The following is a 19842-nucleotide window of genomic DNA, read 5'->3' on the forward strand; positions in this document are numbered from 1 at the left end:
TATGGAAGCAAGCCAGTAGAAGCCCTAAAAGCTTCTTTTTCTAGCATTTGCTAAAAAGCTGGTAGCAATGATGCAGCTGAAGACCTTTAAGAGCCTCAAGCAGATGTCATGGTGGAATAGGTCATGCTTCCTCACAGCAGAGCAGAGGTCTCCACTCAGCTTGATAGTGCTGTTTGTGTATGGTACTTTGTCTTCATAGGGGACCCAGGGAACCTAGGCACCAAAATAATTATTTTCCCCTAATATTTGGAATATTTTTTGCATAAAAGAGCCCTACAGAACCTGAACGACACAGCTAACAGGAGCTGAATCCCACATGTGAAAACGACCCTAGTGCAGCTCCTAACAATAAAAAAGATGAGTCTTGTGGACCAGTAATGCCTGGAGAGATTATACAACAATTTGACTTAGCTAGCTAGTTGTAGGGGTAAATCTTTATGGTTTATTAAAGAACTTATCAAAGGTAGTGGGTGTCTATGAACGATGTAAGCACTTTCTGGATCTTTGGTCAAACATAATATGGTTCTATCAGTAAAAGCTTAAAATATCGTGGGATTTTTGTACCTAAATAGCAGCCCTTCTCACATTTCCCTGTTCCATCTGTAAAATCTGCTTATTTTAGCACATTTTACTCTAACCCTAATACTCCTATGGTACAAGGAGTTGCTTCAAGGAGAAACACTTATATCCAAGCATGCATCAGTTGCAAGTTAGAGGACAGTAAGTTTCTGTCAACAAAAAGAGATTAAGACAACTGTACAGTTATTTGTTAAGGATACTGTATCCCTTCCAGGCAGAAGCAAAAAGCAGCAGCTGTTTGAGACAATCTGTGAGTGTATTCATCAGTAAGTCACAGTGGTGATCATCTGATGATTTCTTAATGCAGCCCTGTGTGTATGAGAAGTCTTTTTCTCACTTTGAACTCTTATGCCTTTGAACTGAGGACAGAATGTTGTTGTAGTGCCTGCCTTTTTAAAACCTACATTAATTTCTTCTGAGGCTGGTATGTATTCCTTCTAGGCACAAGTGTTGGGGAGAGAGCCCCTCACCTTCTTTGCTTCTCTCAGTTTGGGAGTTTTTGGAATCTTAAAAGCCAGCTGTTCAGACTGAATACACAGCAGGGTGGAAATGGACTCCACTAATGCAGACAGCATTCCTAGAAGAGGTGCAGTTGCTGAACCTGACTTGATTATTGCACTGAAAATACTTCTGCTTTTCTGGATTAGGAGAGCTGCTACCTTTGGTACCATAACTGAGCATGGTGTCGGTGATGTGGAGGTCATTCTGGTTAAATCACCACAGCTAGGGAATAACTTGAAACCAGAGCAGACTTCTGCTCTTGGACTCAGTCACAGAAAGTCAGGGGTTGAAGGGACCTTCAAAGATAATTGAATCCAACCCCCCTACCAGAGCAGAAACACCTAAAGTGGGTCACACAGGAAGAGGGCCAGGTGGGTTCTGAATGTCTCTAGAGGAGACTCCACAACCTCCCTGGGCAGCCTCTTCCAGTGTTCTGTCAGCCTCATGGTCAAAAAGCTTTTCCTTATGTTTAAATGGAATCTCCTATACTCCAGCTTGCACCTCTTACCCCTTGTCCTATCATTGGACATTACTGAGAAGAGCCTGGCTCCATCCTCCTGACACTCACCCTTTACATAGTTGTAAACTTTAATGAGGTCACCCCCTCAATGTCCTCCAAGCTGAAGAGCCCCAGCTCCCTCACCCTTCCCTCCAAAGGGAGATGTTCCACTCCATCATTTGAGTCGCTGTCTCAGTCAGTTCCCCATCCTTGAACTGAGGGGCCCAGAACTGACACAACATTCCAATTGTGGCCTCACCAGGGCTGAGTAGAAGGGCAGGAAAACCTCTCCACCTTCTACCCATCCCCCTTCTACTGCACCCCTTGATGACATTGGCCTTGGCCACAAGGGCACATTGCTGGCTCATGGCCATCCTTCTGTCCCCAAAGATGCCCCCTGCCCACCCCAGGTCCCTTTCACTTACACTGTTCTCTAATGGGTCAGCCCCCAACTTATACTGGTACTTGGGATTGTTCTTTCCCAGATGCGGGACTTTACACTGGCCCTTGTTGTATTTCATTAAATGTCTCCCTGCCCAACTCTCCAGCCTGTCCAGGTCCCTCTGAATGGCAGCACAGCCTGCTGGGGTGTCAGCCACTCCTCCCAGTTTTGTGTCACCAGCAAACTTGCTGACAGTGCACTCTGTTCCCTCATCCAGGTCACTGATGAATACATTGAATAGTACTGGTCCCAGTACTGACCCTATAGGGACTCCACTAGAACTGGACTTCCAACCAGACTCTGTTCTCTTGACCACAACTCTCTGACTCCTGTCCTTTAACCAGTTCACTGTCCACCTCACTACCTGATCATCCAGAGCACATTTCCTCAGTTTAGCTGCAAGGATGCTGTTGGGAGATGGTGTTAAATGCTTTACTGAAATCACGATAAGCTACATCCATCACTGCACTGCACTACCATCATCTGTCCACGTGGCTATGTCCTCATTAAAGGCTATCAGGCTGGTTACACATGACTCTGCCCCTTGGTAAAACCATGTTGAGTACTCCTCATGACCCTCTTGTCCTTCACATGCCTAGAGACAGTGCCAAGGATTTCTTCCATCAGCTTTCCAGGGATGGAGGTGAGGCTGACTGGTCTATAGTTACCCAGGTCTTCCTTAGCCTTCTTGAAGACTGGAGTGACATTTGCTTTCCTCCACTCCTCAGGCACCATTCCTGTTCCCCACCACCTACCAAAGAGGATGGAAAGTGGCCTAGCAATGACTTCCGACAGTTCCCTCGGGTGCATCCCATCAGGACCCATGGATTTATGGATGTCCACATTGCTTTATTGATCCCTAACCCAGTCCTCATCAAGCAAGGCACACTCCTCCTTTATCATGATTTTCTTTGAGGCCTCAGGGGTCTGGGGCTCCTCCAGCAGTGTAGACAGAGAAAAAAGGCACTCGGTAACTGCTGCCTTTGTATCCTCTACCACCAGGGCACCCACCTCACTCCCCAGTGGGTCTCTATTACCTCTAGTGTTAGTGTTGTTTGCAATGTATTTGAAGAAGCCCTTTCTAAAATGGAGTCTAAATTATTTAAGACTAAAACATAGAGAAAGCTCACATCAGCTACTGATTACAGATTAGCAATATTAGTAAAAGTAAATCTTACCAGCCCCCTGGAGAACATTGTTTTCAGTCTAGGAAAAATGGATAGAATGAAAAGAATAATTTCATATATCATGCTTGAGGTATTAATGGTAGGTGCAGTCCTTGGGGTTCTGTGGTTAAAAAAATATTACTATGAATGAGACTCCTGCAAGGAGTTTTATCAACTATGCCATCACAATGGCTGTAGCACAGGGAGCATCACCTCCTGAAGAATTTAACTTGTAGGGCTCATATCACCATCAAGAGCCAAGATCCCACAAAGGGCTCAATGCAGGCCACAGAAGGATCTGTTCTAAAGCTGGGTGAAGGTTGTCAGAGTGCAGAGAATAAGAAGAGGCAGCCTCAGGTAAGTGTACAGAACAGGTCTTCAGCCCGGATACTCTTCCATCCCTGCCCCAATACTCAGGCCTTTGTTTGTAGGAGGATTCAAGGAGAGCACTTCATGTCTTAAATCTTGCTCCTTGGGAGATAAAACAGTAAAACTGGTATGATGCAACATCCAGGAAAGTTCTTGCCTTGCTAAGATTTAAATAATTTTCGAGATCCAGGCTGCCTGATTGCCAGTTCATTGGCTTTGGTATGGATTAAACGTCCCTTTGTATCCATACAATCATAGAATCATAGGATTGGCTGGGTTGGAAGGGACCTCAGAGATCATCAAGTCCAACCCTTGATCCACTACTGCTGCAGTTACCAGACCATGGCACTGAGTGCCACATCCAGTCTCTTTTTAAATATCTCCAGGGATGGAGAATCCACCACTTCCCGGGGCAGCCCATTCCAATGTCTGATCACCCTCTCCGTAAAGAAATTCTTTCTAATGTCCAACATAAACCTCCCCCAGCACAACTTGAGACCGTGCCCTCTTGTCTTGCTGAGGGTACAAGATCCTGTAACAGATCAAGTACAACACAAGGAAACACAAGAGTCTTTCTCTGTACTCATAACAAACTGAGAGCTGATCCTCAGCCAGGATAATCCTGAAGTGGAAAACTAAAGTTTTCTGTCAGGCTGCAAGACTGGAAGAGATATTTTCCTCTGACAGGTCCAAAGCTGTCCCAGTTCCTCACATTTGGCAAGGAAATGTCATCTTACAAAAGCACTGGTGTAAGAAAGAGCAGAGAGGACTCTGCAGTCTCTGTTCCAAAGCACACGAACAGCAGCCAGCAGAACAACCTAACAAAACAGGATGATAAGGTGAACATATGGAACATCCAAGTTTAATTCTGCTTAATTTTTAATTTTGCTGTCCTAGTTTTGATTCTAATAACCTCCAGCACATCTCCAAGGAACCTGCTTCTGTAGCACTCCTATTTTAGGAAAATTAATCTAATGTCAGAACTTCAGACACAGTCCCTTTGATATATTGAGGAAATCTGTGAAATTTTCATGTTCTAGTTTTACACTAGAACATTATTTTTATGATTTCATATGTGACCAACTTGACTGGGCAGCAATGAAGACATCTCTCTCTGAAGTAATAAAGTTTAGATTTTAGAGAGGCCTACTCCAAATACAGAGGCCCTGCTGAAACCTGCTTTAAATTCACAGGAAATCAATTTGGTGCAGATCAAACTTATAACAACTGGAAAAGATATTGCTAATTTATACCATTGTAGTTAGATCAGTTTGTATCGTACTAGTGAAAGTTTCTGACTAAAAATTCCTGAAAAAAAACCCAAACCAAACCCAACCATTTAAATTCACTAGTTCATAGGTTTATGTAAATCACAGGTAACTACAAACTCAATGTAAGCAGCTGCTCTTAAATCCCTCACCTTTTCACTTGGGATACATCATCTCATGGTAAACTAGCACAGCCAGCCAGGATTGCCCCAGCTGTCTGCCATCAAGAGTAATTTTAATTCCCAAACCTAAAGGGATGCAGTACTTGGGTTCAGAGGCAAGATTTGTGACTGCAGACACAAAACAACTCATAACCAAAACAGGGCAACCAAGCCAATGCTGAATTATCTTCTGAAAGCCAGAAGAAAGGTGAGCTCAGGGGAAAACTTTATTGTACAGCTGGAAGACACCAGTGTTCACATTTCTAGTGAACTTCATGACAGTCTATGGTGCTCGTTACTACTCATGGCATGGAATTTAAATTCTAATTATTTGTTTTTTTCCAACGTGTAGGATGCAAAATAAGAATTTTACAAGATTTGCTAAAAAGGACCGTTGTAGCTTTTCATGAATCTATTTGGGAAGTTTGGTTTATAGCCGAATTATTTAATCTAAGAATGCTGTAACTGGTTTGACATATAAAAATTGCAGACCTAGGGTGGAACAGAGAACATTCTGGTAACTGTTACCACACTGCATTGCACCTATGAAGGACTTTCTGAAGTTTATGCAAGAAGGCAGAGACCTTCTCAGAAAAGGCAACCCAGTTACCTTGCTGGGAAAAAAGAAAGCATTTCCACTACAATTAAGCATAAAGCCTTCAGCTGTTAACTTGTTCCTCACCTCAGGATCTGCCAGAACTCTCTCCCTGAGAAGCAGAAGGCTGGGTTTCAAAGACCTGAATTCCAGAAGTGAGGGAACTCGGGTATTAGATTGTGTCTTGCCCTTCAGTCAACCCCACTGCCACAGCAGCTTACCTTGCCAACATCAGAACACCAGCAGTCAAGGTCCAAAGAGGTTTTAGCTACATTACTAATGAGATTACTTCACACATTAATTTAGTGAAAACACGGCCTCTTCCCAGATTAGTAGTGTTAACCCACCTGTTATCACACAGGCAATGCAGGGAGTCAGAGTATAAAAAACACCGAGCTGCTTTTTTACTTGTATGGACTAAATGTATTGACACCTTCTATACATATAAAAGCAAATTATAGTTTTACATTAATTTAACAAAATCTAATACAAAAACCGCGTATTTCATAAAATGCGATTTTTAAATCAGAGCTCCACTGAAACATAAAACTCCCCTATAAAGATCTCCAGTCCGCTGAGCAACGTTTGCTCAAAACATAGTTACGAGCTTCAGTGTGCTCAGAAGTGTATTACACTTGAACTATACGTGTGGGTAGACATTACCGAAATCAGACCTGAAGAAAAATCTTATTTATTACCAGAACAAGCTCAAATGAGAAGCAGCCACGGGGCTCAGGCTGGGACAGCCCCCAGCTGGAGCAGCTTCCCCTCCCTCCCATCCTCCCTGGTGTGTCCAACCACACTCTCTGTCCAAGCACGTTCAGCAGCCACGTGAGCACTTGAGCGTTACCCATCAAAAATGTACGAAAAGAACATCACTGTTGGCTGTCAGAAACGATGAAGTCACAAGCCACATCCAGATCACAGGCAGTGTGCTGCCTATACACCACTTGACAGACTAAAAACTTCCTTCAGGAAAACCGATTTAACCGAATATTCAAAGCAAATTTTTGCCTATTGCTCTACTTCACGCAAACTTACTGCTTTTAGGTTTTTAAATATTCTGAAATGATTGAACTAGCTGAATTAAAGGTATACAAAATTGTCTTCTATCAAACATTCACTTTATACATAAACATTTCTGAAACAGATTTACAATATACAGTTAAGTTTATACAGCCTAAGCAACTGTTGCAATGTCATTTCTCTCAAATTGAAAGCGGCCAAAAGGCTGAAGATTTTGGTAAAAGGTTCTTTGTTACCATTCAAATTTTACCTTTCTTGTCTCACTCTGTCTATCCATGTCATCATATTTAACACTGCAGTGTTCATTTAATAATCTATACATTATCCAATCAACCCATATGCTACAAAACCAGTTAATGTTCAAGAAAATCTCATTGCCTTGTTTTTTGTTTTTTTTTTTTTTTTAATACACCGTATCTACATTTTTTCCCAGAATGCTTTAGCTTCCTGAGCTAGACATAAAATACCTTAAAACAGGTTTAGGTGCAGATCTGACACCCCATAAGCAAACTACATTAGAAGGCATAAAGGGGAAAAAAAACACACCACTTTCAGTAGCTCACACTACTACGTGTTTGCACTCTAAACACATCCTGGATGCACCTAATAATCTGTTGAATAAGGTGGCAAACTTAGTATTTTAATTGTATAAACTATACTATCGTATATTGCTCTTGCCTTTTATGAGTTCTATATAAAGAAAGTGTATTTTACAGCATACAAAATACTCCTTATAATTTCTCATCTAGGTGACTGGAATTAGAAATGTTACAGTCTGCAACAGAAACATGCAGCTTTGATGGGGTTTTGTTTTTCAAGATCAAATCTGAGTGTCTCAATCGGAGAAGGACAACATATTAAAACTGGTATTTTGCAGTTACATTTTAATACTTTAGATACATTTTTTACTTCCATAAAAGTCTGAGCTCGCTGTCAATGAAAAATAACAAATCTAAAACAGAAAACCAGTTTTTGTTTGGATGAAAAAGGGGTTTTGAGCTATCCATGACTTCTGGTTTTGAATGAAAAATTTTCCAATCAAATAATGAAGTAGTTTACAGTAAAAACTACAGAATTAAATAAGCTCATACAGTAAACTGCAATACGTTAACCTTGGGTTTAAGGTGCTATTCCATCTGCCCTAAAGTCTTCTCAGGACTTCACCACGTGGGCATCATGTCTGGGAACCAGACCCTACCGAGATGCTTCGAAACTTCCCAATGAATCTGCTCTAAGCTGTATTTTTGATCAGGAATCAAAACTTCCTCCATAATGGAGAGCTGAGAGAGACGACCACCACACATCTTCACGAACTCAACGAAGGCACTGCAAGAGACTTCACACTCTCCTAGGCCCACGGCCGACAGATACTTGCAGCGCTCCGCGATGCGGATCAGCTCCTCGTCCAGCGGCCGCAGCCCGTTGGCGCACACCACCAGTTCAACCAAGCGGGGACACGTCATCCCAACGCGGCCCAGCACGTCTTTGCTCACCGACCTTCCAAAGTACAGGTGAGTGACTGGGATTTCGTAGCGGAAGAAGGGGTCGAACTCTTCTTCGTACAAGAAAAAGTACATCACTAGGTTGACTTTAGGAGAATGGGTGATGAAAGCGTCCCAGCTGCTCTTCTGCATCGTGTGGAACTGAGTCTGTCCGGGGTTTTCGCTCACGACGTCGATACGCAAGTGTTCTAACCTGACGTGTTTCTCAGAAGACAAAGCAAGCAGGAGCTCATCGCTCAGCAGGTGGTAGTTCAGTGCCAGCTCACGTAAACCATGGCACTGGTCAGCCACACACAGGATGCCTGGGAAAAGAGAACGTTGTGACGGGGGTTACACGGATAAATACAGGGAAGAACCGAGCAAAAAATGCAAGAGTGTTTGTGTCGAGAGGCTGCAAAGACCGTGGATTTCAACATGCGATTAAGACTTGACATCAAAGCAAAATCATGCTGGAAAACCAGGACGTGAACCTTTCCACATAGGAATGGTCTTGTTACTCCTTTGTACCTTCCAGATACACGTACGCTGTGTGACCACATCACTGCCTGCTAGGGAAACTGGGAAGTTAGCAATGCTGTGTGGTACTCTTCCCCGTGGGAGCTGATTCTCATGTGACACACATCTAAAAAGAGTACTCCTGACTGTTCTGCCCTTTTGTAAGGCCACATAAGCTCAATTTCATCTTTGTAAAAGGGAAAGCAAGCATTCATAATGGAGTATTTAATCATAATTAGTATTATTCATTATAAACGTATTCTCTGGAAGAACTTGCTTGCTGTCCCTCTCTATGGATGACAGAGCAGCCACGAATGACATCTGTCACCTAAGGAAAGCAATTGTTAAATGAATTCTAGGTCTTAACTAAAAACAGAACTTGCTGCTGTCAGTAGTTTTTCTTTCTAGCAAAGTATTTAAATTTGGAAAAGCAACAGCAAAAAAGAGGGAAAACGCATTTAATGCATACATTTTGAAAAAGAAAATCACAACACAGCAGCTTACCAGCTGGAGAAACATGAGGACAGCTGCTCATTTTCAACAGCTTAAGTGTGTCACTGTTGTTAGCCACTAGCACTTTGAGAGATGGATCATCTACTGGTGTATCATCAATCTTAAGCGAAGAGAGGGATTTGGAGTTTACAAACACCACTGTCAGTGCAGAAATAAAGTGAGACTGGAAAAAAAAAAAAAAAGTTTAAATGAAACAGTAGCATCCAAAATAAAAATCTCAATGGTTTTTCACAGTACACAGCAGTCTAGTTTTATTTTATGTATTGGCAGCATTGGCTGAAAAAGCATTCTTTTGATATCACGTAATTAAAAATCAATAATAAAAAAATGACATTTTTTTACCAGGGGAAGTATAATAATGTTTTGCTGTCATTCTATGTATTTGGCAAGTCAAAATGTCTAACATTAAATATTAACTGCTTGGCAAGATGAGTAGGACTGCAACATAACCCTCCAGTGAGAACTAAGTAAGAGTGCTAAAACAGCATTCAGATTTAGGAATAAAAGAATATGCAAGGGCTAAAAGAACAAAGTATTTCTAACACATTGAGAGAGAACTGTTTTTACTACATTCCGGTTTTCTTACAATGACATCTCAAAGCACATCATAAAAGAAAGAAAAAACCATACAAAAAATGGTTTAAGAGCAGGAAAGCCTCTTTGAAAGTTAGAAATTAAAAATACATATTCAAGAGCACTACACAACGTGGCTGTGATCATTGCCAAGGATAATAATTGATAATCCCTCTGTTGCTAACCTTGCTTAAACCCGATAACCTACTTCCTTTCCTGAGGCTGTCCCTAGTTCTTCCTTGTCCCTGCTGCCATCATCAGCAATGACATCACTGAAATCCAGCTAATAGTCTGGTTGTGTCTGGCCCTTCACAGACGTCTGGACAGGATTCAAGAACGGAGGCTGTGAGACATCCAAGATGTCACTGCCATCACACAAGCAGCCCAGGTCACCCCAGCTGCTCCTCAGCAACAGTACACTTCTACCTCACCAGCAGAAGTTCATGTTTAGAAGCACACACTAGAGGTGTGCTGTTTTCTCTGCTAGGTGCCTTTTAACAAAAACCTAATTTCTGAAAATTTCCGTCAGATTTTTTACATGTTCACAGAAATGCAGCGCACTCTGCCCAAGAATCCAATGCCAGACTGCATGACATTGAGTGTTGCAAATCATGATTATATTGCTTTCTAAAGGTAGCTCATTGACAACCAAATCTCTACACCAAGTCCAGATGGGTAAAATTTTACCACTCACTTGATTAAAATTGTCTTCCAAACCCCTCCCCCCCATACAATTACACAGGCAGGAAAGAATCCAGGTGTCCCTCCCCATGCAGGGGGGTTGGAACTGGATGATCTTTAAGGTCCAATCCAACCCAAACCATTCTATGGTTCTGTGAATTGCCAGGCCTCCTGATTTGCATCATGTAACTCAGTATTGCATAGAGGCTGGCAGCCAGGAGGACTTGGAAGAAGCTACAGTGAAACTGTAGTTATTCCATTTTAGCACAACATCTCAGTTCCTCCTTTTAACAGACTGCAGGAATAAAGTTTTCTTTACCAAAAATTCATATTACAGTGAAACTTTTCACGAAACTATAGAAATAATGTATGAACTGCTGCAGAACTTTGCTATAGAAGAATATAAATATCAAAATACCTTTGGTAAATCCATGAAGCTTGGCCGGGCAGTTGAAATTAGCCCAAGTGTTTTCAGAGAGCAATTCACAAGCTGAGATAAAATATCACAAGCTGCTTCTGCAGATTCCTTGCTACTGTCCACCTTAAAACAAAACACATTAATTTGTTCAGAATACACTGCATCAAACAGACTCTATCTAAAAGCAGAGAAGAGCAGATGTGCTTTTACTTTTTTCCACTTTGCCTTCTGAAATACGATGTCATAAAACACACAAAATGCTTCACAGGGAATCCCTCAATGTAAATTTTTGTCCCCCAAAAATACATACCTAAGGTCCAAGATAATTTGCTATAAATTTACTAAACACTTCGGTGAAATTTAGGATGGTGAGGAGACAGCTAAACAGTCTGTTCCAAGGTACTTCATCCTCATCAAAAAACAAGGAAGTGGAGGTTCATTTGGGGCCAGAAGTGTACCCCACTTACTCTTTACATTCTTCCTTATCACAATGCAGGAATTCTATAAACCATTTACTGTGTGAAAAAGCTGATTCCTTTTATGGTGATTCAGCTCACAACATAGAGCTGCTGGAGAGTTAAGTGCATTATCACATGCACCTGTATGACTGGGCCTTCATCATTAATATCACAACAGATATGCATTGGACACTCTGGAAAAAAAAGATTTTCATTAGTCAGCTTGTTACACAACTGAATCACTTGATGTGCCTCCAGTGGGTTTCTCCCAACACTCAAATATGCTTTCCAAATAACCCATAATGCAGATACATATACACAAAGTAGGCATGAGAGCTCTGAAACCCTACAGCACAGTAAAAAGATTGATCCCAAGATCAACTTTAAGTCTAGCTAAGCCATGCTACCTTGTCAGCAACTAATCTAAGTCCAATTAATGATAATGTTCTGCTTGAACACAAGCTGAAGAACGTTTATTTTCAACAATCCAATCTTTCTTTGCTTACAAAAAAAAAATAGTTCCAAGTTTTCAGCCCTGACAGAGTAAAAGTCAGGGTTATATTCACTTCCTTGTGATTATCCTTGCTACTTATTATTTCCTGTGATACAGAATTCATTCAGCAACATTGAAGGACAACGGAAGGGACACATGCAAGAAATGACACAGGCACCTCCCTACCAGGGAAGGGTTTCTGAAATCCTTCAAAAACATTTGGTGCAAAGCAATGCAGGCTGGAGATGGACACTGAAATGCGATTCCAATACTGCTATAAATTTTCTTTCTTCAGACACTGATAAAACCCCTGCAAACCTTGTGATAACCAGTTTGCATCTTGTATCAAGCAGCAGCAACACACAATTAGGCAGAAGCACCCCAGCTACTCACAGGATGATGACTCTTACATTAAAATTGCCAGATCTCAGAAACCAACAACTAATATGTCCACCTTGCTGCAAAGTCATTTCCTTTCCAAATTTGTCACATTGCTGATGCATTCACAGCCCTGACTGTTTCACAGCACACTTTCAAAACAGAGTGATACGTGGGCCAATGTTAAAGGTTTTCATCTGCTGAAGATAATTCCATGGTGTTAACACAGCCAGTTCTGACCAAACAGTAGTTCTCAAGCCAAGCAAAAGCACCAGACACACCATCCTTTGTACACAATCCCATGTACTTTTACAGCTAAAGGGAACACAACCATGCTGAGTAGATGCCATATGCAGACAATCCCATACAATGCAGAACTAAAACCACTAGCTGCTTGCCAGTAGCACTGAAGTCCCAGTATTAATTAGATACTTTCTAATCATGAATATTAGGTCCAACACCATACAGGACATAAAATGAGGATATGCCCAGTTTATATATCCCATTCAAATTTAATTCTGAGGCAGGTACCCACATGTACAGCACTGTCAGAACTGAAGCATTTCTGCCCAACAATACAGAATTCTAAGCAACTAAGGTGCTACAAGAAAAAAAAAACAACCCAAACCCAACAAAAACACTTAAAAAAAATTTCTAATGGAATTAAGGCGATAAAAAGGTATGTTCAGAACTGTTCTTACAGGTTTTGGTCCCGAAAATACATTCAAATAAATACATTACTTGGGAGATAGCCTCTATGTCTACCTGCCATTTAAAGAACTTGCTTATTAGGTCTACTATGTCAGAGAACAAGGGCTCCCACACTGAAAGCTGTCAGATCTCTTTTTAAATAGATGGCAATCCTTGTCACAGAAAGAATATTATAAGCCTTTCCTACATTTAGTGATGTTAACTTTCAGCACGTTAAAAATGATTTGAATATGATTGTCTATTACCACTTAGCATCAGTACTTCAGTTACTGACATTAATTAAATCATACTTCTCACACTTCAATATGCATATGAATAAAACATCAAAACTGCCAAGTGTATCAAGAGATGTTTCCTTAAAATATTGTAATAATAAAAATAACTAAATTAAGAGTTTAACTTCTAAGCCAAAGAACACATTACCTTGAAGCTCACATACTGCAGGTGATTGGAATGCCTCTTTATTATCTGCTTGATAAGCTCAGGATGCGTAGCTCTCAGGTAAGATGTAGCTGGTTGATTCAGTTCAAACTCAAAACACCTCCAGAGGTCAGGCATATGAAACACTTGGTTCCAGCTTCGGCAGACCTGTGAGGCATGAGCACGATCCAGAAGGGGCAAGTACTGAAACACCTGCAGGATAATGTCTTGCAGCAGGTTGGCCCAGTCGGGACGCTGCACAGCTATGGTTTCCCCTGCAACCTTGTGCCTCTTGGATTCTTTCTCACTTCTCTCCTCAGATGCACTGCTGTTGGCATCATTAGTTTTCCTTCCTCGTTTCATTCTGTAAAAATAATATGAAAAAAAAAAAATCCTATATATTTTGTGAATGTAAGAGATCTGAAAAGAACAGTATTAAGAGAAAACTGTGGAGATGAAAAAGCATGTTTTCTGTAACCACTTTTTTGCAGGGCTTAAAACCCAAACCCACCACATGAAGGGGAAAAAAAAGTTACAATGAGTTTGAAGTAGTAGTCTAAAAATAACATTACCATCTAAACAGGCATCTTTCCTATTCCTTTGTTAACCATTAACAGTGCAAATCCATTTTGTAAGTCATTCTCCCTTCAGTGTTTCACTTTTGTGTTTGAGAACACTTTGGACCTAATTTGTTTTACTCTTTTGCTGATTATCACTCTACTTTCCTACTAATGGAAAGATTCTTGTGACATTCATATTACTCTCCCAGTCCTATTTACCAGAAACATTTGAAACTGGGGAAGCCAAAAGACAAATAACAAGTGTTTGCATGTTTGCCTCTTGCAGATGCTGTTATCATTTTATGTGCCAGAAAGGAATAACCTTTTATTTAAAAAAAAAAAAAAAAAAAAAAAAAAATGTATTAATTTCTTCAATATGAATCTACTTTAAATCCTTAAAAACATATTTCATCAAGAAATGTGTGCCTTTATTTTTCTGAATAACTAATAAATATTATGAAAGATTTCCAGTAACAGTCTGGAAAATTCAGCCCACAAAAAAAAAAAAGTTTACAGAAAAGCCAGCAAACTTTCTTTAAAATCACATTAAATTCCACAAGTCTGAGGCAAAAAGTTCTTTCATTCTCAGTAGCATATACTTCTTACTCAGTGATCTCACTTAAGCTCTGCCTTGCATTACACATTATTAATAAGGAAAAAACCCTTACCACTGTGGACATCTGAAATATATTTAGCACTGGGTTTTGATTAAAACGTGGGGGGTTTTTGCACATACCAGTTTAGAACTGAACTTAGCATCCAATAATTTATTTTTAAAAGCTCAAAGTGATCCATGTAATGTCCTGAAGGACCAGGAATGACATCTCACACTAAACTACAATACAGTCAATTCTAGTACCTAGAAAGCTAATAGAACCCCCAGGGATGGTGCAGGCTTGATATATATAAACACTCCCAGGCACCACGATTTCCAAAACTTAAACATGGACTTCATACACAGCAAATCATTCTGGTCTGACATTCAAGTACAGCTACACATACGAGGTTACAGTCTGCATTCTGGGCAATTAACTTTCTGGGCTATACACTGTTAAAAAAAATACTTAATACACTGGGTATACATGAAAAAAATTACACTGTTTACGATACAATGCACCATAAAGAATTTTCTTAAAGCCAGCATCTCCTTTCCTATCTTTGAAATGCTTTAATGAAATGCACCTCTTCACATGACAACAGCAAGCTGTCACTTAAGGGCTGAAGCTATTCATAAAATGATGCAAAATAACCTGTCATCAAAGACTGATTAAACGAATGCGTCTTAATTTTTTCAACTTAATGTCTTAACCCCAGTAGTTGTTGGCTACAATGGTAAAATGAAAACACTACTCAGCAAAAATCTCTACACACTTCCTGAGGACTGTTTGCTGTCACTCACAGCTCGTGAGTCAGAGACCACGCAAAACATGTCTCCTGTGCTGGAACAAGCTTCCCACCAAGAAGAGAATTTTGTTGCTGAGCCACCAACTTCACTGGTACAGAAGCAAAGCCAGAAGTACTTAGAACCATCTGCTACTAGCAAAAATATGAAGGAGCTGGATTTTGCAACAATAATGGAACTTAATATGTATTCAAGAGTTAGGTTGGCAAATCCACTGCAAATCTGTCATGTTTGTGTTGGAGGTAACTACTAAACATAATCTAAGAATACTGTCTGTAAAAGCTAGTCTGAAATGCTATATTCCTTTAAGCTTTAGGCTAAACAGACATTCCAAACAACGAGGTTATAATGAGCAGCTACCAGACACAAGCTATTCACTTGACAAATTTGGAACAGCTTGTTTGATTGAGTCTTTTCAAAGCCTTCTCTTGTTAGTCTGCAAAAAACTACGTAAGGTAACTGATAGACTTGCTTCTCTGAGTCCTTCTTTTACAGAGATCCTGACTCATCTTTTGCTATAAGGCAATGTATATGCGTAGTTTTTGTAGTTAGGTAAGCTATTTTCTACTTTTATCACTGCATTAGGGGTCAAGTCCTGGATTTTCTCCCCTAACACAGTACAGGGGCTATTGTGCATGTACAGTAAGGCTGACTCACATATACAGCTACTACAGCTGAGCTTTCCAAAGACAGGAGCACTCAAGCACAGGAGCACAAAGATCTGGCACTTTATTTTTAGTCATCCAGAAAAGACCAGGAGCGAGTTGCCACCAACAAAACTGAGTTTTTCAGCTGGAAAAATAAATCCTGAGACATGGCTGACAGAAGTCAACCGGGTCACCAAAACTCAGTTTACAAGCTGCACCTCTGAGCTAGCTTTGGTAAGTTCTAGGCAGCTGATATATGCCAGATGCAAATCAAAATCCAGTCCTGAAGATGTGGGGTACAATACATAGTTTTTATAAACAACCAATTGAGAAAAGAGAGAATGGCCATCACTAAAGCTATACTGATGATGAATTTAATGTCACAGTCTCCCAAGAAAACAAGATGCTATGTGCTGTAAGTGCCATGGCTTGAAAAGCAGGGGACAGGAAAAGACATTTCCAGATAAAATTTTTGTTGTCGACATCTCAGATGCTTCTGTAATTGAAAAGAGTGACTAATCACAAATTTGAAAAAATATTTCCTTCTGGAACTTTTCAAAAGAGAAAAAAAAGGTTTTAGCTCAAGACTGTAAAATATTAAGAACGAGATTACTGTTTTGTCATCTAACTCCTAGTTAATTTAACTATTGTTTGTGATTTTTGTGTTTTTGTTTCAGCATTGAAGGTGTTGGAAAGCTTTTTAAAGACATCCCTGGTTTTAGCACGTTCATGCAGGTAACAATAAAACATACACAAAATTGAAATATTGCCTATTTGCCTACAGAAGTCTGCAGAATCATTTAAAAAACATTTATAAAAAATAAGGCCACGTACAAGAGCAAACCTTTCTGCAAATATAGGAACAGGCAAATGCAATTAGTTCAGTTTGCTTTGTTTTATGTATCTGGTAGCCCAAAGATCTAACCACTTTAAAGCCAAGGTCAACAGAAATAACTTTTCAACGCAGAAGACACTGATGCAAAACTCAACACTAGCATATTACTGTATAGGTACAGCCAATTTTTCAATGTTTGCTTATCACTTCTGATGATGCTTGAATCTTGCTTTTAACTCTCTATGGCATATTCAGGACACACTTATTACTCATCAGTTTTTCCAAACTGCTGATATAATAAACTTAGCTTTAAAATCTAATATCTTCATAGAAAGGGGGGAAACAAACCCCAAAACAACGAAAATACCCAACTCCACCAGGACTGAGAGAGACGAGAAATCAGGATGCCCGACTCCTTTAAGATTCTCCACGTCAATTTCTCAACCCATTATAACAACTTGGTTCTGAAGCCAACGTTCCGAACTCCGCATCTGGGCGCAGCCCACGCTGTGGTGCTGGCAACACACCCGTGTTCAGCCGGAGTCACACAGTTCAGACACCAAGCAGGAGGAGGAGGAAAGCACATGCTTCACGTTGTTGTTACCGCTGAGTAAGGTGCAGGTAGAAAAAGCAACGGCACCTCAAACAAACGAAAAAAAAAAAAAAAAAAAGAAAAAAAAAGAAAAAAAAACCAAAAAACCCCAAACAAACAAAAACACAGCAAACCAAACAACTGTGCACGGCTGTTTACATTCTGCTGATAACTCTCTCACATGAGGAAGCCAAAGCGAGCCCGCTAGCTTGTTCTGCACGCCGAAGAAAATTTTAGAATTTAGAAGCCAAACGAGCGGGTGCAATAAAGGGGGAAGGGGCTGCAAGAGGCGGCAACCCACACGCAAACCTCCCCCCTCACCGCCGCCAGCAACCAACACAATGCGGGATATACAATTTATCACTGCCCTTAAGAGAAGGCTGTCAGACACCCATACTCCGAGGGGAGGTTTTAAGCCCAGCTACTCCCGGACACGCTTCCCCCCTCTGGTTCGGCTCCTTCCGGCCCGGCCCCAGCCCTGGGCGCTGCGGGGCTGTGACAGACCGGGAGCGGGCGCTCCACTGCCGGGCAGGCCCGCAAGCTCTGCCGCTCCCCCACTCCTGGGACCCCCTTCTCCTCCCCACATCGGCACTGCCCCGGAGGTCCCGCCACACCACCACCAACAACAACCACCAACACCCAACTCCCCTGTAGTCCCTTCACCTGACGGCTCCCTGCTGCGCTTCGCATTAACCGGGACTCGGGCCGAGCTGGCACCTCCGCTCCGGCCACATCAGCTCTCTCCACCGAACACAACCACAACGCCTCCGTTGTCGTCGTCGTCCTCCGCCTGCCCGTCCCGGCCCGTCCCGCCCTTGCCTCCGCTTCCTTCCTTCCCTCTCACTCTGTGTTTACTTCCCCGCAGCGGAAGCGACGCACACCAAAGCCAAAATGGCGGCGGGCAGAGGGGTGTGGGGGGTGCGCGGCTCAGGGGCGGGGTTGCCCCCTGTCATGGCTGCCCTCTAGACCTAGGGCGCTGCCGGCGGGGATTGGTACCGCCCAGTCCCGGTGCCGCCCAGTCCTGGTGCCGAGGGAAGCGTGTGCCGGCGAGAAAGGCGGCTCTTCCTTTTCCCGCCTCGGCATTCCTCGTTCCGGTGCACGGCGCCTCCCCAGGCAGCCCGCAGCCGTCGGGCTCGCCTGGAGCTGCTGGGTGTGCAGGCCCCGGGCTACCCGCAGGCCTCTCAGTCAGGTGCTCGGCGGCCTGGAAAGGGAGGAGTGAAGTCCAGGAAAAAAAAGATCGTTGGTAGTACGGGCAGGGGAGTCGGATCCTCATGGCTTCATCATCTCCACACCCACTACCTCAGTTGGTTTGGGAGCACCATGCCAGGCTAGGCTGTGGAGTACGTGTGGGTGGATAAAGCAAATAATCAATGCTTCGTGGGTCCAGCAGGTGCTGGGAGCAAAGTGCTTGGGATATTGCCAAGCAAAGAAGATAAAACTGCTGTGTGACACTTCCCTGGAGTTACAAATGCGGTGTTGAGATCAGTTCCCTGCATATGTGGCATCTCACAAAGGCACCTCTTTCATTAGGGCCTGTATGTGACTGAAAAGTCTGAAGTTGTTAGGATTCTCAAAACGTTGAAATTTTTTTTTTTTTTTTCTTTTTTTTTTTTTTTTTTCTGTGTGTGTTTTGTTTTGGTTTTTTGCAAGTTCTTATAAATTACTCCTTGACTCTTTCAGGACACAGTCAGTCCCAATTCCCATCAGGAAGTTTCTGGGAAGCAGCCAGACATGATCTACTGATCTCCCCTTTCTTGAAATGCCTTTGAAACAGGGTAACAGTTCTTCAGTGATCTCTGAAATGTCATCATCCCAGAGCTGCATTCCAGTCTTTGGGAAGCACTTTGAATAATAAAAAAAAAATTCAACTGCATTTTCTTGCACCCTTAAAGTCCGTTATTTTTTTTTTAATTTTCCCCTTGGTTCTAAGTCAAGTTCCTTCAGCTTATGTGTGGGAAAAAATTGCTTGCATAGGAACAGCAACATTTTTCCATGAGAAAGGTTCATTTCAATTTTGAATTTCTATGAGTGAATAATCCCCTTTCTGAAATTCTGAATGCCTTGAGACATTTACTGTAGCTCCACCATTGTAATTTGATGTCTATAGATCTGCACCCAGCCTTCAGCTTTTGAGGCAATGCAACCAAAACCTGTAGGTAAGGGATGGGTTATCACCTCAGCTTGTACAGGCTAAGGGGCATCTCAGACTTGCTTGTAATAGCATATAACAGCACATAGGTGACTGTGTTGTACAGAAGAGCTACACAAAGCTTGGTAGATAATGAAGTGTGTTTATAGCTGAAGCCAATACTGTGAATAAAACTGAAGTAACTGTGTGACTGTCCCCTACCTAGAAATGTTTGTTGTCTTCCATCCTCACTGTTTAGGAATTGTCCTTTTAGCTCCACATTCCAGTTCCTAATGGCTGGTTCTCTAAAGGTGGGAAGACAACAGCCCCCACTTCAGAGTTTCTGGTTGTGAGAAGTTGTATTTGCAAAGACACAAACTTGCAAGCTTCTTGAGTAGGAAGGAGAGGAAGATGGTCTCCAGCTGGTTAA

At 41.7% G+C, this 19842-nt stretch overlaps 1 protein-coding gene across 1 annotated transcript; it reads right to left on the reverse strand.

Annotated features, from left to right (window-relative positions):
• Window positions 1-7395: 7395 nt before the first annotated feature.
• On the reverse strand, window positions 7396-18621 carry FBXL3 (F-box and leucine rich repeat protein 3). Its single transcript, XM_071741354.1, has 5 exons — window positions 17948-18621; window positions 13252-13612; window positions 10789-10911; window positions 9108-9279; window positions 7396-8410 (listed from the first exon to the last, which is right to left on the reverse strand). Exons 2-5 carry the CDS (start codon window positions 13609-13611, stop codon window positions 7767-7769), a joined length of 1299 nt encoding a protein of 432 aa, XP_071597455.1. The 5' UTR covers window position 13612; window positions 17948-18621; the 3' UTR covers window positions 7396-7766.
• Window positions 18622-19842: the final 1221 nt, after the last annotated feature.

This window comes from Heliangelus exortis, chromosome 1 (genome assembly GCF_036169615.1).
Source record: "Heliangelus exortis chromosome 1, bHelExo1.hap1, whole genome shotgun sequence".
In the NCBI taxonomy this organism is placed as follows: Eukaryota; Metazoa; Chordata; class Aves; order Apodiformes; family Trochilidae; genus Heliangelus; species Heliangelus exortis.